Source organism: Anopheles gambiae, chromosome 2 (genome assembly GCF_943734735.2).
Source record: "Anopheles gambiae chromosome 2, idAnoGambNW_F1_1, whole genome shotgun sequence".
Lineage (NCBI taxonomy): Eukaryota > Metazoa > Arthropoda > Insecta > Diptera > Culicidae > Anopheles > Anopheles gambiae.
This window is the reverse complement of record NC_064601.1, coordinates 8,918,814-8,933,844: the sequence shown is the minus strand read 5'-3', so window position 1 is coordinate 8,933,844 and position 15,031 is coordinate 8,918,814. Positions and strand designations below refer to the sequence as shown.

The window sequence follows — 15,031 nt, the reverse complement described above, 5'->3', positions numbered from 1 at the left end:
AATGATATGCCACGCACTTCCTATCAGCGACCACCATCTTCAATGGCTTCCCGTGTAAAGTGGTTCCGATTTACACGCCAAACAGGAGAGAGAGAGAGAGAGAGAGAGAGAGAGAGAAAAAAACACACACCAAACAACAATGCCTAATGCCTAATCGAGGCAAATGAAACTCTTCCTTCTCGTCCCTCCCTTTATTATCATCATCGTCATCAACACTGTCGGCGTGATTGTCAACGTGATGTGTCGGCTTCATCATCCCTTAATCCTTCGAACGGGGGAAGGAAACATTTGCCCCGCGACGTAAACAACAATAGCCGACCCAAATTCGTCTTCCCGTTGCCACACACACGCACACACACAAACACACAGTCGGTGGCATGTTTTCGTCGCATGCTTCGATTATGGCACGGATGCTCGTCAATTCAATCGCCCTTCAGTATCGAAAGGCTTCGGGGAAGCCAAAAATAGACACACCGACACAGTGGAGGAGCAGTGGAGAAGTCACAATAGCACACAGCAATCGACTGGCTGGCAGGGAGGGAGGGAACGAACCGGTAGTGCACCCTTGGAAATTCCGGCTGACGGCATGAATTATCGTAAATTATCATCGGCTCCGGGGAAGTTTTGTCTTGGGTACAACTTTGTTTTGTTTGTTTGTTTCGCTTTTCGGGGGTGATTCCCGTTCACACATTAGCCTACTAGGGATGTTTTCTTGTTTACAAGCTGAGCTGCGCCAGATACAAACAGCTGGTAAGGGTGACAAATGAAGATACATCGCTTTTGGAAGGCCAATTTTTGAAGTTTATTTTTTGTATATTTTGGGAGGAAAACACCTCCAAATCGAAGCGTAAAAGTGGTAGAGACAGTGTAGATGAAGGTACGTGTGCTCCCTTTTTACGTTCGTTTGAAGTCTTAAACTGCAAATCCTAACTGCCGCCGTGCTCGTGGATAGTGTTAACGATCTTCGAACAACAGCGCTGGATCAAGCGCTGGATCAAGCACGTTGAACTTGACAGGAAACTGACAGGCTTTCCCATGTCTTGCGATGAAAATGGCTACTGGCGTTCAACAAAAACACATGACAGCTCCAAACGTGCACTGTGTATGCGCGTCTTTAGGTGCAACGTGCTAGAGGGTCGAATGTTCTCAGTCTGCTGTGAATATGACTTACATCATCCGTTTTTTTGTGCTTTCAGATCGTTTTATGATTGAAATTCGAAGTGATGACATTGATGCTGTGCTGTGGCGTGTTTTTTTTAGCAGCATTCCAACGCACGTGACAACAATCTCTGCCCTTCCCGGTGGTGACAAAGTTGCCAACATCAAACGAGACAGATTTCATTCGCGTCACTACAAACAACAAGCTTTAAGGTCGTTTTTTTCCTTCGGGTATCCATCATTTCGGTCGAAAACATCTAACAGCACATTTGCAAGGTTCGAATGACGAGAAGCGAGAACGAGACGCCTTTCTACCGGTAGTCCGGCATTGTGGAAAGTGTGCTTTTCTGCGCGAGCTCGTACAACACGAAGCAGAACACGTTTAGTGCAGACAAATTCGTAGAAGTATAGAGAGCAACATGTCGGTCGGACATCGGTGGACAGTAGAATGTAGAAACGTGTAGTTCGAATTCGATTCGAATAAATGACAAATTGATCCTCCATTGCTTGATCTGCTGGTTTGTTGGAGGGGGCTTGCAAAAACAAGACAAAAGCAACAAACACAGTCCACATTGCTGCCAATCAACAGATGTTACCGGTTGATGTTAGCATGTTTGCTTTAAAGGCATGTTATTTTGCAATAGCTGTTCTGTGTGACAGCTTAAAAACAAGGGGACCAAAACCGAAAGCTGCAGGAGAGTGAAAATGCTTTGCAAGTTCTATGGCAAAACAACAACAGTGATGACACAAATGAAAAAAGCCATCATATACAACATATACACAAACACGAATGGAAGGGTAAAAGGTGATGTACTTCACGTGCCTTCCGGATGAGCTGAATTAGACACGACACACTGAACACAATCCTTTCCCCATTGGTTTCGGTACGATGAGATGGTTACGAAAGAGGCCCAGCGAGAGAATAACCCTCCATCCGTCCCCGTACCAAAGGCTTACCGCCTACAACGGTGCGCAACGCTGCTTTAAGCGCGATGCAATGTTCAACATGGATGAAAAAGAATGATTTATGATGCGTCATACACACATGCGCTACTCGCTATTAGTGGGTTCATGAAGGGGACAGGTAACACACGCCACGCTTGGTGACACTTTGCACCACGTTGCATCACGGTGCAGAGGTGTATGGATTTTTTGTTTGTTGTTGTATCACTCCTGTCTGTGTGTCTGTGAGGTATTATTTCGTCCTTCGGTGGTTTTCTACCAACTGGCAACTGTGGGGCAAAGCTCAGCACAAAGGTGATGCGCTCCAGTGCAACATGTTTCGTTGCAGCAGGCATTTTATTCATTCCGAAGAATAATAGAAGCTGCTTTTCCTGCTCATTGAACGCGTGCAGTGGGTGTATGTTGCTTCATTTTAAGCCAAGTAGTGATAACAATAGTATATAATAGAAGACAAAACTGAAGCTGGACTAAATGATACGAAGCGGAACATTAATGCATTGTCTAATTTGCATTGGCTTTGGGTCATACAACCGTAGGATGAACTGAACTGGAAAATTAGTTTTTAAATGGGTTTAACACGTAATGATACTAGTACAAGGATCAAATATTAGTAATAACCCAACACAATACAAACTAATTAGTATTGGGCATTGGTAGCAAAAGCCTTAAGCTCTAAGCCCTAACTCATGTGCAGTTTTAAGCCGTTCGTTTGTTTTTACTTCTTATTAAATAAAGCCAAGCCATTTTTCGCATTTAAATTGTTCTTCCAATAATCCAATTTTTCTAATGACAAAACACAGCCCCTCGGGTCGGTCTCCGTTCGATCGCTCGGAACCGAAGCCCAGACGAGCTTCCCGTCGGGCCGAGCACAACCGATCAAGCCGTCCAATTAATTATTCGCACCTTGGCAAACAACACCACGTGCCAAAAAACAAACAAACATGGCACACAAACACACACACACACGCAACACGGACAGGTACGTCCCCATCCACCGCGTGTTTGCACCGCTATGCGAACAAATCAAATTTCCAAAACCCCGAAATGTCCTTTCGGTCATGTTTGGAGATGCGGCTCGTTTACGACACCGAAAGTGACTTGATTGACGAAAATCCATTTAGCAAAGGCAGTGTGAGCAGTAGATGCGGGGAAGTGGGGGGATGAGGTGAAGAGGGTTCCCCAGCACCAACGGTAGAAAGGTGTGTGCATGTGTGTGTGTGTGTGTGCTTTGTGTCTTTATCACTACACTTCACTTTAAAAAGCCGCCCTCTTATCCGCACGGCACAAAGCTCAGGCAGGATCGGAAATGAGAGCACGAGCACAAGCTTTTCGACACAAAATTATAACGCACTTGCGAAGGCACTGACACGCGATGAGCACACACACACACTGAGTTACAAATTAGGGGGGTTTTGGGGTTGGAGGTGGTGTTACAAGAGGAGGGAAGAGGATCTTACTTTGCATAATGGAATTATTAACAACGTTGATGATAGCCTCCGAATGTACGGTCTTATGTCGTCGTCGTCGTCGTCGTCTCCCCCCAATATCCGGTGGATTTGCGAAAGAGAGAGAGAGAGAGGGAGGTTTTATAAAGAGATGGAAGATAGAGCGCCACACACACACACACACACAGTATGCAAGCGACTGGAAAAAAGGATCTGCTCTTCACTGCCATCATCGGAGTGATGGCTGAGTGGGTTGATGGTCGACACCCTGCCCATATGAATTGTTGTGTACGGGAGAGTGTGCAGGTACAAACAGACACATACACACACACACACATACACTAAAATATGGTTGGTTGGAAAGTTTCGAAATTGAATTTTATGCTTCATCTCCCTGTCCCCACGGTGGTGGAATGTGGATCGGTTTGCCAATCTGACGACAGAAAGGTGACCGCCGGCCGGACCTAATAGATCCATCCGGACGTACCATAGCCGGGGTTCGTTTCCGAGGATGGCCTGGGTTTCCTTTCCCCCCCCCCCCTCCCCCGCCGAGATATGCACAGGTTGTCAAACATGCTTAGCATTGGAAATGATAATCCACCGCAACTCGACACCTCGTTTGAAAGTTTTCTTACCTTACCTTACCATCCATGCATCACAGCTCGAGCTTGAGTGAGCGTGAGCAGGGCTGTGTTATTGAAATCTTCGAAAATAGACAGCTATTGGATTTGTCTGCCTATGTCACTGGCAGAAGTTTGGAATAATCAAGCAGGAAACAAATCTCGGAAACAACAAACCATAGAGAGAGAGAAGAGTGTGAGAGAGAAAGCGTGGGAACAGCTCTTGATGTTGATTGAAAATGAATAGTATTAATAAGATTATAGGGCACACGACCTTTCTGGGGTTCTGCCGGGTCCAGTTACAGCTACGGGACTTGGTTGTGTTGAGATGAGTTGTAAACGTGTGTGTGTGTGTTGAAAACAACTTTCAGCAAACTATACTCACGACACAAGCTTGTTAGAAAGTTTTGATAGAGATATGCGTTGAGTTTACAACTAAATTCAAGAGATAAAAAGCAATTGATTTTACAGATAACATACAGTGCAGGCGTTGTTAGCTCATTTGCCTAAAGGTATGCAATTGACATGACATTGAGGACAGTTAAGGTGAACCTTCTGAATACGACGACTGTACCACGGGACCGCCCGATGCATATGTTTGTTTAAGGTGAATATGGATGTTTAGAAGAGCCCAAGGAAAGGAAGAGGAACTTAAAGAAGAACAGGAATAAACTTTATAATAATTTTGGATTTTTTTTTAAAAGGACAATCACAAGATGTCCTCCTGAAAGCCTTAAAAGCAAGAAAAAAGTAAATGGATTTTTTATTCTACGTAAATGACCTCACTTTCTTAGCATAAAAAGAACTTTGAAAAACTTTCGAAATGAAGCCATCTAGCCAAAACGCGCTATAATTTCTCCCATTAACTCTCATTCTATGGGTTCTTATGTTACGCTATACCTGCTTGCCAACGCGCTTGCCAACGCTTGATTTCCTTGTCTCTTGTGTGTGCCAATGGTGCCGCAGGCTAAATTTAGCCAGGTGCTTCCAGACTCAGCAGCAGCATTAATTTTCATCAATTTATTCAAATCGCACCCGCCCCCCCCCCCCCCCTTCGAGAAGTGTACAAATGATGGGGCTGCACGAGCGAGAACGAGCAGGGCAGGGAAAATTTGTATTCCATGTATTCCAGCAGGGCGATGATGTTTCACCAGACCAAACTCTGGCAAAATTAATGACATTCGCATAATCGTTTCACCGTTTTTCATGCGCTCCATACTTGCAATACATATATGTGTGTGTGGTTGGTATATTTATCTTACCTATTTTTTCCATTTCTATTTGCAGAATAGTTCGCCCCGTATTCGCAAGCTGGCACATACCGGCGCCTGAAAGTTATACTACACGCCGCACACGAAATTCGATCGAACCGGCGATGGAAAGCCGATCCGTGGCAAGCGTTGGAAAATGACTCAACAACGTTGCGAGCGGGCGTTGCGATGGCGAAGAACATCGATACCATGTGTATGTGTGTGTGTGAGAGAGTGTGAGTGTGTGAACATATAGCGAAACTCACTGGTGTACCGCGAAACGGTGAACCTTCTCCCGGCAAGTCAGTCAGCAGAGATACCGAAGCGCTTACCCGTAATTAAAGTCGCATCGGAGGGTGTTGAAAATGTCAGAATAATCGGGTTGGCCGCAATCGGATCAGCCATTCTGCGCGTCATCGCTACCCGTTTATCCTTGTTTTTGGTTTGTTTCTTTATCTCTCTCTGTTTCTCTCTTTCTAGCAGGAAGCTTATCCCCTCCCTAAGGTAGTGGATTTACAATTAAAGAACGATTAGTGTACGGGATCATTCGGCTGGAAGAGAAGAAATGTGCCGCAAAACGATGGGCAAAAGTGTGTGATTAAGTCGTTGCGGAAGGCCCCGTCACCTGGTGGCCCACTCGGTCGGTGAGGTGGCGTGTGTGTGTGCGCGCGTGAGGGTAACCGGGTGTGTGAAAAATGATTCCGCGCCACATTATTTGATCGACCAGCGCCAGCACAGGACCACGATGGCAACATCAGGCAGTGGTGGATGGCAGTGAATTGACCGTCAAACGTGTGTGTGTGCGTGTGTGGGTGTGTTTGTATATGTGCGTGTTAGTGTGGCCCGGAGGCGCAGTAGGGGCAAACGAGCGGGCCTGGACGGAATTTCTACACGGCAACGGTAAACGGACGAGGCAGAAATCGTGAATTCGCTGGGTGCCTGCGTGCGTGGGGATCCACCCGGTGGCCCGCCAGACGCCACCATGGACGAGGTGCCGCCGCGGAAGAGTTCGCTGAGCATTGACCGGGCCGCCTTTCTGCTGCTGCGCGTCAAGAAGGCGTTCAAGAAGAAGCGCCAGCAGCGGAAGGACAAACTGTAAGTAGTCGTCCAGGAGGATTCGATGTAAATGGGTGTTTGGATTGTTTGGATGCTCAAATTGGGGGAATTAGTAAATCCAAGCCTACTACTCTCGTATCACTCTCCAGCTATATCTGTTGAGCTCTGTTGGGAGTGCAATCTTCTAGGAAGGTTTCCGTTATTTGAGCGTTGCACCTTTTTCCAGTATCCAGCTCCAATTAAGCTCGTTAGCTGCAGCGGGTCAAGGCAGACGGTTGCTGCGATTCACCCTAAATGAACTTCATTTGCATCTGCATGAGCCCGGTTGTTGGGGCTCAGCTCCAAGGACACTGATGGGTAGATTGAATCTGAAACCCCCAAAAACGGAACACATGAATCGCAAAAAAGCCCCCCTGCCGGAAGGCCAGCTCATTTCATTGCTACTCTGGGTTTACTATGTTCGCAAACGGGTTCGATACCACCTGGCAGTGAATAATAAGGTTATGATTATCCGCCCCAGCATTCGCGCAGTCGAATCCTTCCGGGAAGCATGTCGTTCGGAAGCGCACGGTTCCCAAAAACCTTGATAACGTTGGTTGGTCGTTTGCAGAAGACAGAATAGAGGGGGAAGGGACTTGCAAGCAAGAGAAAATATAATCCCCCCCCCCTCTCCGCGAGAACAACATTCCACGCTGCTTAACCGCGTTTGGCGGGTCGATCGATCGATGGCGATTGAAAAGGGCAGCTTACACACATACACATCGCCCAGCAGTCAATCACTTTAGGGTTTTTGGTAAGACATTTTGGGAAGTTTTCTGACAGCAACCCAAGCAACAACCCTCCCGCTCGATGACCTTGGCAGGTGAAGAAAGGGTAAACACGAACATTTAAACCGATGGATCATTTTAAAAAAAAACCCGTCTTTTCCGGTTGTTGGAGTTCACTAAACTTCCTCCAGCTCGAAAGGAAGTTACAAGGTGCAGTGTAATGTGTACAAGGTATTTTTGGAGGAGGTCAAAATTTAAGGTTTTGATAGCGCTGAAAAGGCCAAAAGTCAACCTCTTGCTACTCCCAACCACAACAACCAACACGATACATCATCGACTTAACTACATGCAACTACACAAGTCCCTCATAGTTCCTGCCTCCCGGCGCCTGTCAAGCCATTATTTAGCGACCGCATTAGCATAGCGCATATGGTGAACACGCTTCGATTACAATTCAACACAAACACACACACACACACACACACACACACACACACACACACACACACACACACACACACCCACACACACATACCTTTCCCCTTTGGTAGGATCCACTTCCAGCAAGAGTTTGCCTCCCAGCCAGGTGCAAGCACGAGACTGGCTGCCTGGCTGGTAACCTGCCATATGTAAGCTCGCATAATTTATTGCAGCTTCTTATCGCGAGTGCAAAGGAGCCCCCCTGTTAGGTGTTAGGTGTCGTTCGGGGCCTTAATGCCTGTGGTAGTAACATTGTAATGCACACAGAAACAACGGGCCGCACTCGTGCGAACGGTTTGTGTGTTCCCTGTGAGTTTGTCACCCACTAACGGCAGCATACAGCAATATCGCCGCGTCGCGTCGCGGATTATTTCAATCATATTTCCAGGCACGTCAGCAGCCACCTCCCCCCCCAAGGCAGCCATGATCCCGGGTAGCGTCGGAATAGAATTAACCTTTGCGCACGGTGGCATTAAGGGGGGATGTTCGAGGAGTGTTTCGGAGAGGTTTTCTTCGAGATATCCGTGCACAGGAAAGACAAGCCCCAACGGCCGTCCATCGGGATACACATGGCGTCCTTTCCCCAAATGGCCGCCGATGGTGGTGGTGAAGGAAATTGATGTGCTGAACGGGGTAAGCGTTTCGGAAGCCCGACGAGAATACTTACGAGCTACCGGGTAATACACGCGTTTTGTTTGGGCGGCATTTTTGGTTTGGTCTTTTTCCGTTCGGTCCTGAACAAGAACCATTTTTCCGGGCTTTCGGGTGTTGATAGTATAATTTCCGGATTGTTCCCCCACGTTTTAACATTTGCAGATTTTGCTCACGTACCCATAAGGAGGCCATTTATCATGGCTGCCTCGTTGCGGTGGCGTGCGGCTGAGCAACGGGGAACGGGAAATATTAGCTCGAAGCGAAAAAAATGACCGTTATGACTAACTGGACTGGAGTCGTTTTCTTGTGCCGCGTGGTGTAGTAAAAGCCTTTCGATGAGCAAAAGGGGCTAAATAATTAGCTAACTTTTCGTACTTTACGAGTGCAGACAGAATATAGAGCAGATTAATGAATTACTATTATTATGTTACGTTACGAATGCGACAGAACGAAAGTGGTTGCGAAAGCGCCTGAAAGGTAGGCTCTCCTCCTCACAGCAACCAGCTGCGTATTCAGCTGTTTTGTGTTTTTATGTTTGCCACATCGATAATACGCTATAATGTTATCCTAGCAAACCCCCGCGAGAACATCTGGCACAAAGGCCTGATGAATTTTACCCTCGGGATGTTTTAAACACTAATGAGGCTTTGATTAATTTACATCTTTTGCGCGCCTTCCGCATCCGGCCCTAATGTGTCGCGCCTGTTCAACTTTCAAGGCCAGCCGAATTTGGGCGACTGCCGAAGGTGTCCACGATAGTGCGCTCGGGGAAGTAACCGGAGCCAACGGGCCGCGGGGAAAGGCGGCATGGAGAGGAAAGTAAAAGCAAAAACAACATTATACAAATTACCATTCGTTTTTCTCTCCCCTTTCTCTCAATCGTCCAATTCCCAGATCTATATACACGCATCTGCTTGGCCAGAGGCGAGACATGTGAGACATGTTGAATGATGGCTTGCGCAGTGAGCAGATTCCCGGAGCAAGATTTTTCACTCAATGTGCAATAAATTTTCTTCACACGGTGCGATGCATGTGTCTGGTTGCTGGAGTAAATTGGCCCGGGGGGAGGAATGGTTTCTTTCTTCTAAGCCAATGATTAGTTTACATTAAAGTTACCGATTCGAGCGAATGTGGGGGAAAGTGAGCGATTGAGATAAAGCGCGAGAGAGAGAGAGAGAGAGAGAGAGAGAGAGAGAGAGAGAGAGAGAGAGAGAGAGAGGGGGGGGGGAGAGGGAGATGGAGATCAAATCAATTCATTTAGATTTAAAGACAGACATTTGAGGAGAGTTAATGGTGGCATTGTTTCTGCGAATCCTCCAAATGCCAGAGCACTCGACTCGGCAGTGGGTAGGGCAGTGATTTAGTTACTCGGAAGCAATGGCATTTTAGGAAAATTGGTATACTTTTCCTTTACCATTGGCAGTATTCAATTCAAGCGTTAGACAAGCGCTGTGTACTAATTGATGTACTAATTGCTTATTAATTTTCCCATAAAGATTACATAGAGTTTCCCTAAGAGTATAATACATTTTACAAAGTAGTCGATTGAATAAATAGATGAATGAAATAACGCCTTAAAGTATGCAATTCTCACCACAAAAGAAGGGTTTTAAACCCATACAAATCGATAATTGAGATGGAAATGCTTTGTAAACAATATTTTATTGCGCAAACTGGCGTTATCATATTTCTCCACTCATCCCGTCTTGAAATTGTCCTTTGACACTTTTCCTTCCGATCGAAATGCCTCTTCAACACCGTCGTACATTGAACTAGGGTAAATAATTGAACAACGTAAGTGTCACCGTAATCTATCGTCATCGTTTGCTGACAATTCGTTTCATTATAGTTTCCACCAATAAAATGTTGAAGCAAAATCAATTCCAGTACCTTCACCACCATCACCACCACCTAACAACTTTCCAATCCCCATTCTTCTTCCCTCGCTCTGTCTACTCTGCTGCGGTTATGTTTACCTTCTTGCCCAACGACACCATACACCATCGGCAAAGTTGGCTGGAGTTCCTATTTGTGGGTTACATTTACAATAAATCAAACGGAATTGATACGGGCAACTCGGTCCTTTCCACGCGTACCCGATCCCGGCCCGAGCCCTCTCCCCCCCCCCCTCCCACACTCTGTGATCACTTATTCAGCTCGATAAAGCTTGATGACGCTTGGAATATAGGAAACTCGACCAAAGACATCGAAGTTGCACACTAAGTGGACGGCAAAACATCGAAAGAAACTTTATACGGTCGGTGCAATAAATCTCGGCGCCACCGTCGTCGTCGTCGTCGTCCGTAATCTGTCGTGCCGGGCGATGCCACTAGATGCAGAAAGGAAGTTGCACTGCACACTGCACACAGTTTATCGCTGCAGTGTGGATGGTACAAAACAAGGGCGCATAGTACACCACGCCGTGCTGGGCTGCTGTTGTTCGAGTGGCAGCAACACCACCTAACCCAACCAAAACGTGTATCCGATACGTGCACTGCTCGACACGATTTCACACTCTCTCTTTCGCTCTCGCTCTCTCTCGCTCTCTCGCTCTCTCGCTCTCTCACGTCGACATTGCTGACGGTGCGTGTGCGTGTCACCAAGGTGAAATGTCACGCTGGGCATCAACCATGGCCAACGCTGTTCTCTGCGCAAATGTGCTCGTGCTCGTTGTTAAACATACATTTGCAATTTTCCCTTTCCGCCTCCTGCAGATGCAGACCAGGATGGCTCGAAGGCGGATTACACCCGTTTACCCAATCAAAAGCCGAACAACATGGGCGCTGCGTTTTGAAAGGCTGCCCAGCGTTAATGGCATTGCCGCATACTGACCATCCACAGGGCAGGAAACAAAAAAAACACTTCCGAAGGCCGGCTGGAAAGGTCGGAAGATAATCGGAAATAATTACAACGATACATGGGACGACACAACGATGCGTGGCACGATCGCCATGTAGACCGGGAATGTAAACCTTGGAACCGGTGCCATTGCCATCGTGTCTCGGGGACAACGGTGCTGTGCTCGTTGATAATTGAATGGTTGCTGTACTCAAAATTAACACAATGCACAGATGGTTTTGGAATGGTGGTTGAGGAGAGGAGGGGGGGGGGATAAGGAAAGCCACAAGCGATGGAAATGAATTAATGAACGAGCTTAAAGGGGGAAAGAGAGAAGAGGGGCACCATTTGATTATGTTTTCACAAACCCTTCCGTTACAGCAACCCGAAAAACCCCCAGGATGGAAAGGATGGCAACGGAGGCTTACGGAGATTTTCCATCCATACCGGAAAACTTGAAACACTCCTACGAACGCAAGATGAAAAGCGCTTTTGATTTGACTTCAAATTGACCTGTCCCTTTTTGAGGGGGAGTGAGGGGGAAGGAGGGGGAGCAACTTTCTTCCGTTCGGTTTCGGGCTGCCTTCCGGACATTAATTCAATCGAACATTGAGCTCCATGGGACGTGATGGCGAGCTGCGGTTTGGAGGGGTTTCGAAACGTTTCATACCCAACCCAAAAATGGGAACTGCCCGATGCCTGATGTACCCGATAAATGGTCTGTTCCCTCCTTCGGCCCATTTTACCCCTAAGCAACTTAACTTATGGTCAATGAAAATGTCTTTTCGTTCGCCTTTTACTTTACTTTTTTATCACGTTCCACCAGAGAGAGAGCTTCCATTTCCTCGTTAATGGAGATTTCTTTCCCACGGTGCAATCAAATCGAAGGGGCTAGGGGCTAGACTTTTCCGAATCGTGGCCGATTCACGGAAACGCATGATCGATGGAACGGTAAGCTTAAAGATGAAATTGAAGTTGCTCTCTGCGAAAGGGAAAATCGATTGTTCAATTGAATGAAAAGGATCTTGGTTTTGAGGGGGCTGGTGGCTGGGGCCCCAAAAGCGGTGCCCCCGTTAGGAAAGGATTCGTTAAAAATATAAACCCTTCACGGGCTAGTGGTTAAAAAAGATGGTTCGGGCAGATTACTCTTCCCGATATTGAAAATAAACTCTCAGCATCGCTCGTTAGATTTGCGCTTTTATTGCACCGTTTGCCAGTAAGTAAGTGTTTGGATATTATTTGTGGGTTTGGGAGATGTGCTGGAAAATGTTTGAATTTTAACGATTTTCGGACGGTAAATGTAATGAGAAAGATGCGCCCGTTTCGGTGCTCAAAGCTTTCCACGATGTCAATCATTTTGCCGCTGTAGCAGGCGCTGACATTTTGTATGATGTGACTTGCCAGCTAATTGGGTTGGCAGGGATCGCCTACTTGGAGACAAAAATTAGTAAATTGGATCGTCTTTTTAAACGTTGGATGATGATGTTTGTTATGTACGTTTAAAAATGCTTCTCCAATACAATAGCCTTTCTGTTTGCTTCTTCCTTAAAACATCACCTTTTAGGACACATTGACGCACGATACCAATTAAGACAACAATACACCATTTTGCCATGGTTTTAAAGTCTTTAAATTATGAACATTATTCATACACATCAACGTGGATACCGTACTGAAATAATACGCTGTAAGGCATCCTCCAAACACAAGTGAAGAGCTTTCCGTTGCGTATTTATAATTGATTAGACCCGTGTGTGTGTGTGTGCGGAAATTCCATCCCACACCCACCCACCCACAATTCATTATGTTTTAAATTTTGCAATAAGTGCAGAATATTCAAATTTCACCGTTCAGCATCATTTCAGCATCAATCCAGCCCGGAAGGTGGGAAACTAATTAGCTCTGCCCACCGGTTGTACTGGGCCTCGAGAAGGATTTACTCGAGCTCATTTCTTTTCTGTTCACTTGCCCCGTCGCCCACTTCTCCGCTGGTTCTCATCGTTCAGCACATGAGTAATTATCGTTCGATTCGCGGCGCGGCGGTGTTGGAGCGGAGTGGGTTTACAATGTAAATTATTGCAACAGCTCGATTAATTAGCATACACGTGCGCAACGATAGGGCATTTGTCAATTGGATAGGTGAATTTAATTTTTGAACAGTTAATTAGGATTAGGTGTTTATTTAGCTAAGGGAGTTGAGTTGCCGGCGCTAAACATACCCATATACGATTTAAGTGCACATTAAATACTAGAAACTTTAGTTTGAGCAACGAATCGCACAAATTATGATGTTTTTCAACGTCAAAACATCGTCACAATAAGCGCCAATGAGCTGTGCATTGGACAGGGACCATGAACAAATAAAGCCATCAAAAATATATGGTCCAGCCCCAGCAATGCTGCCGAAAGGAGAATGAATATAAAACAAACACACAGCACCAACAAACAACTTTCGTATCGCATGCGGAATGTGCCAGAACCCAATGGACGCGCCTGGTAGTTGGCGCGATAGTTTTTCTTTCGCGCACGCTGCTGCGTACGGCACAGTCCGTCTGCAAGTATCTGCGTATAAACACGCTCCCAAAACAAACACACAAAAAACCCGATGGGTGTAAAAGTGGTTCGCATTTTCCATCACGCAATGTTCGATCGAATAGATGGTGGATGGTAGCGCAGTCTCTTGCGCGCATGAGACGCAAGTTTTGTTTGTTGCACTTCGCGCAGAGAGTCGAGGCAGGCACACACAAAAATGAAGCGAATAACAAACTAGCCCTTTTTTATTCGCTTCATTTTTGCTTTGCAATGGCAATGGAACTTACTGCACTACTGTTTGCTGAAGAAAAAGTTTTTTCGCAAGGCGCAGGAGGGTATTGGGCGAAGGAAGTGTGGCGCCATGATTGGCGAGAAATATTTACCAGTTGCTGAGTCATGGACAAATGCTATACGATTGTGCATGCTACTGCTGCTGCTGCTGCTGCTGCTGCCGTTCTTAATCCCGATGCCGTTCCGGTACCCTTCTGCAGTCGAATTGAGTGGTGAACGAAGGGCGAATCATTGCCATTGCCGGTGCAGCACCGAGTTAACCGGCCGGATTGAAGTTTTGATTGGTTTTTACAGAACGATTATGGAAATGGATGGTTCATGATTGGTTGGCCCAGTTTATGGACGTGTTTCTGCTGTTGACACTTCTATGGCATAACGCTCTCCTCTCGCTTGTGGGTTTGGTTTTCTGCCTTACCTCGCACCAAGTTTCTTCGCACGATTTACTGCTGAACCGAGGCAGTTATGATGGTAAATTTAAAGTGTAACTAGCTTGAAGATGACAAGTTGTTCGATGCAAAAGCTTACCCTGTGAAGTGTGCAAATTGGGTTTGTTTGGGTAGTAAATTGAATCGTGATAAATAGTTTTAACCCACTTGACAGGCGAGTAGTTGGCGAATAAATTGCTTCCAACTTGTGGCTAGTATTATCGAAATCTTTTACATTCTTTTCGGATTGGATGATGTATTTCAAATCTATTACAGTAGAAGTTGCTCATCATCCAGCTATGAGGCAAACAACAACACTTTGATCCTTTTTTTTTCATTTGTACAGCCCAACTTCCGCGAAACAAAAGTACGCTCTACCTTCACGCGTGTATCCTTTTAAGCTACGGCATGGGACAATCCATCAAAGAGTTGCCGCTGGAGGTGGGTTTTCCCATCGAGCAAACAGAACCACGAGGCGAAAGGGCTTTTTTGCCATTGATACAAAAATAAACACATTACGAAAGGTCAGAAATGGTTTAGCAATGAATCGTC

General features: G+C 46.2%; 1 protein-coding gene across 5 annotated transcripts in view; it reads left to right on the top strand.

The window, feature by feature from the left end:
* Nucleotides 1–15,031, top strand: part of LOC1281447 (ankyrin-repeat and fibronectin type III domain-containing 1) — a 108,138-nt gene that overhangs the window by 10,288 nt on the left and 82,819 nt on the right. For 4 of the 5 annotated variants that reach the window (XM_061647909.1, XM_061647913.1, XM_061647910.1 and 1 more), the window contains exon 2: nt 5,917–6,531. In XM_061647909.1, coding sequence (XP_061503893.1) covers nt 6,419–6,531 — 113 coding nt within the window. In that variant the 5' untranslated portion in view covers nt 5,917–6,418. The remainder of the gene's footprint in view (nt 1–5,916; nt 6,532–15,031) is intronic. The other variant, XM_061647912.1, reaches the window with a different exon arrangement.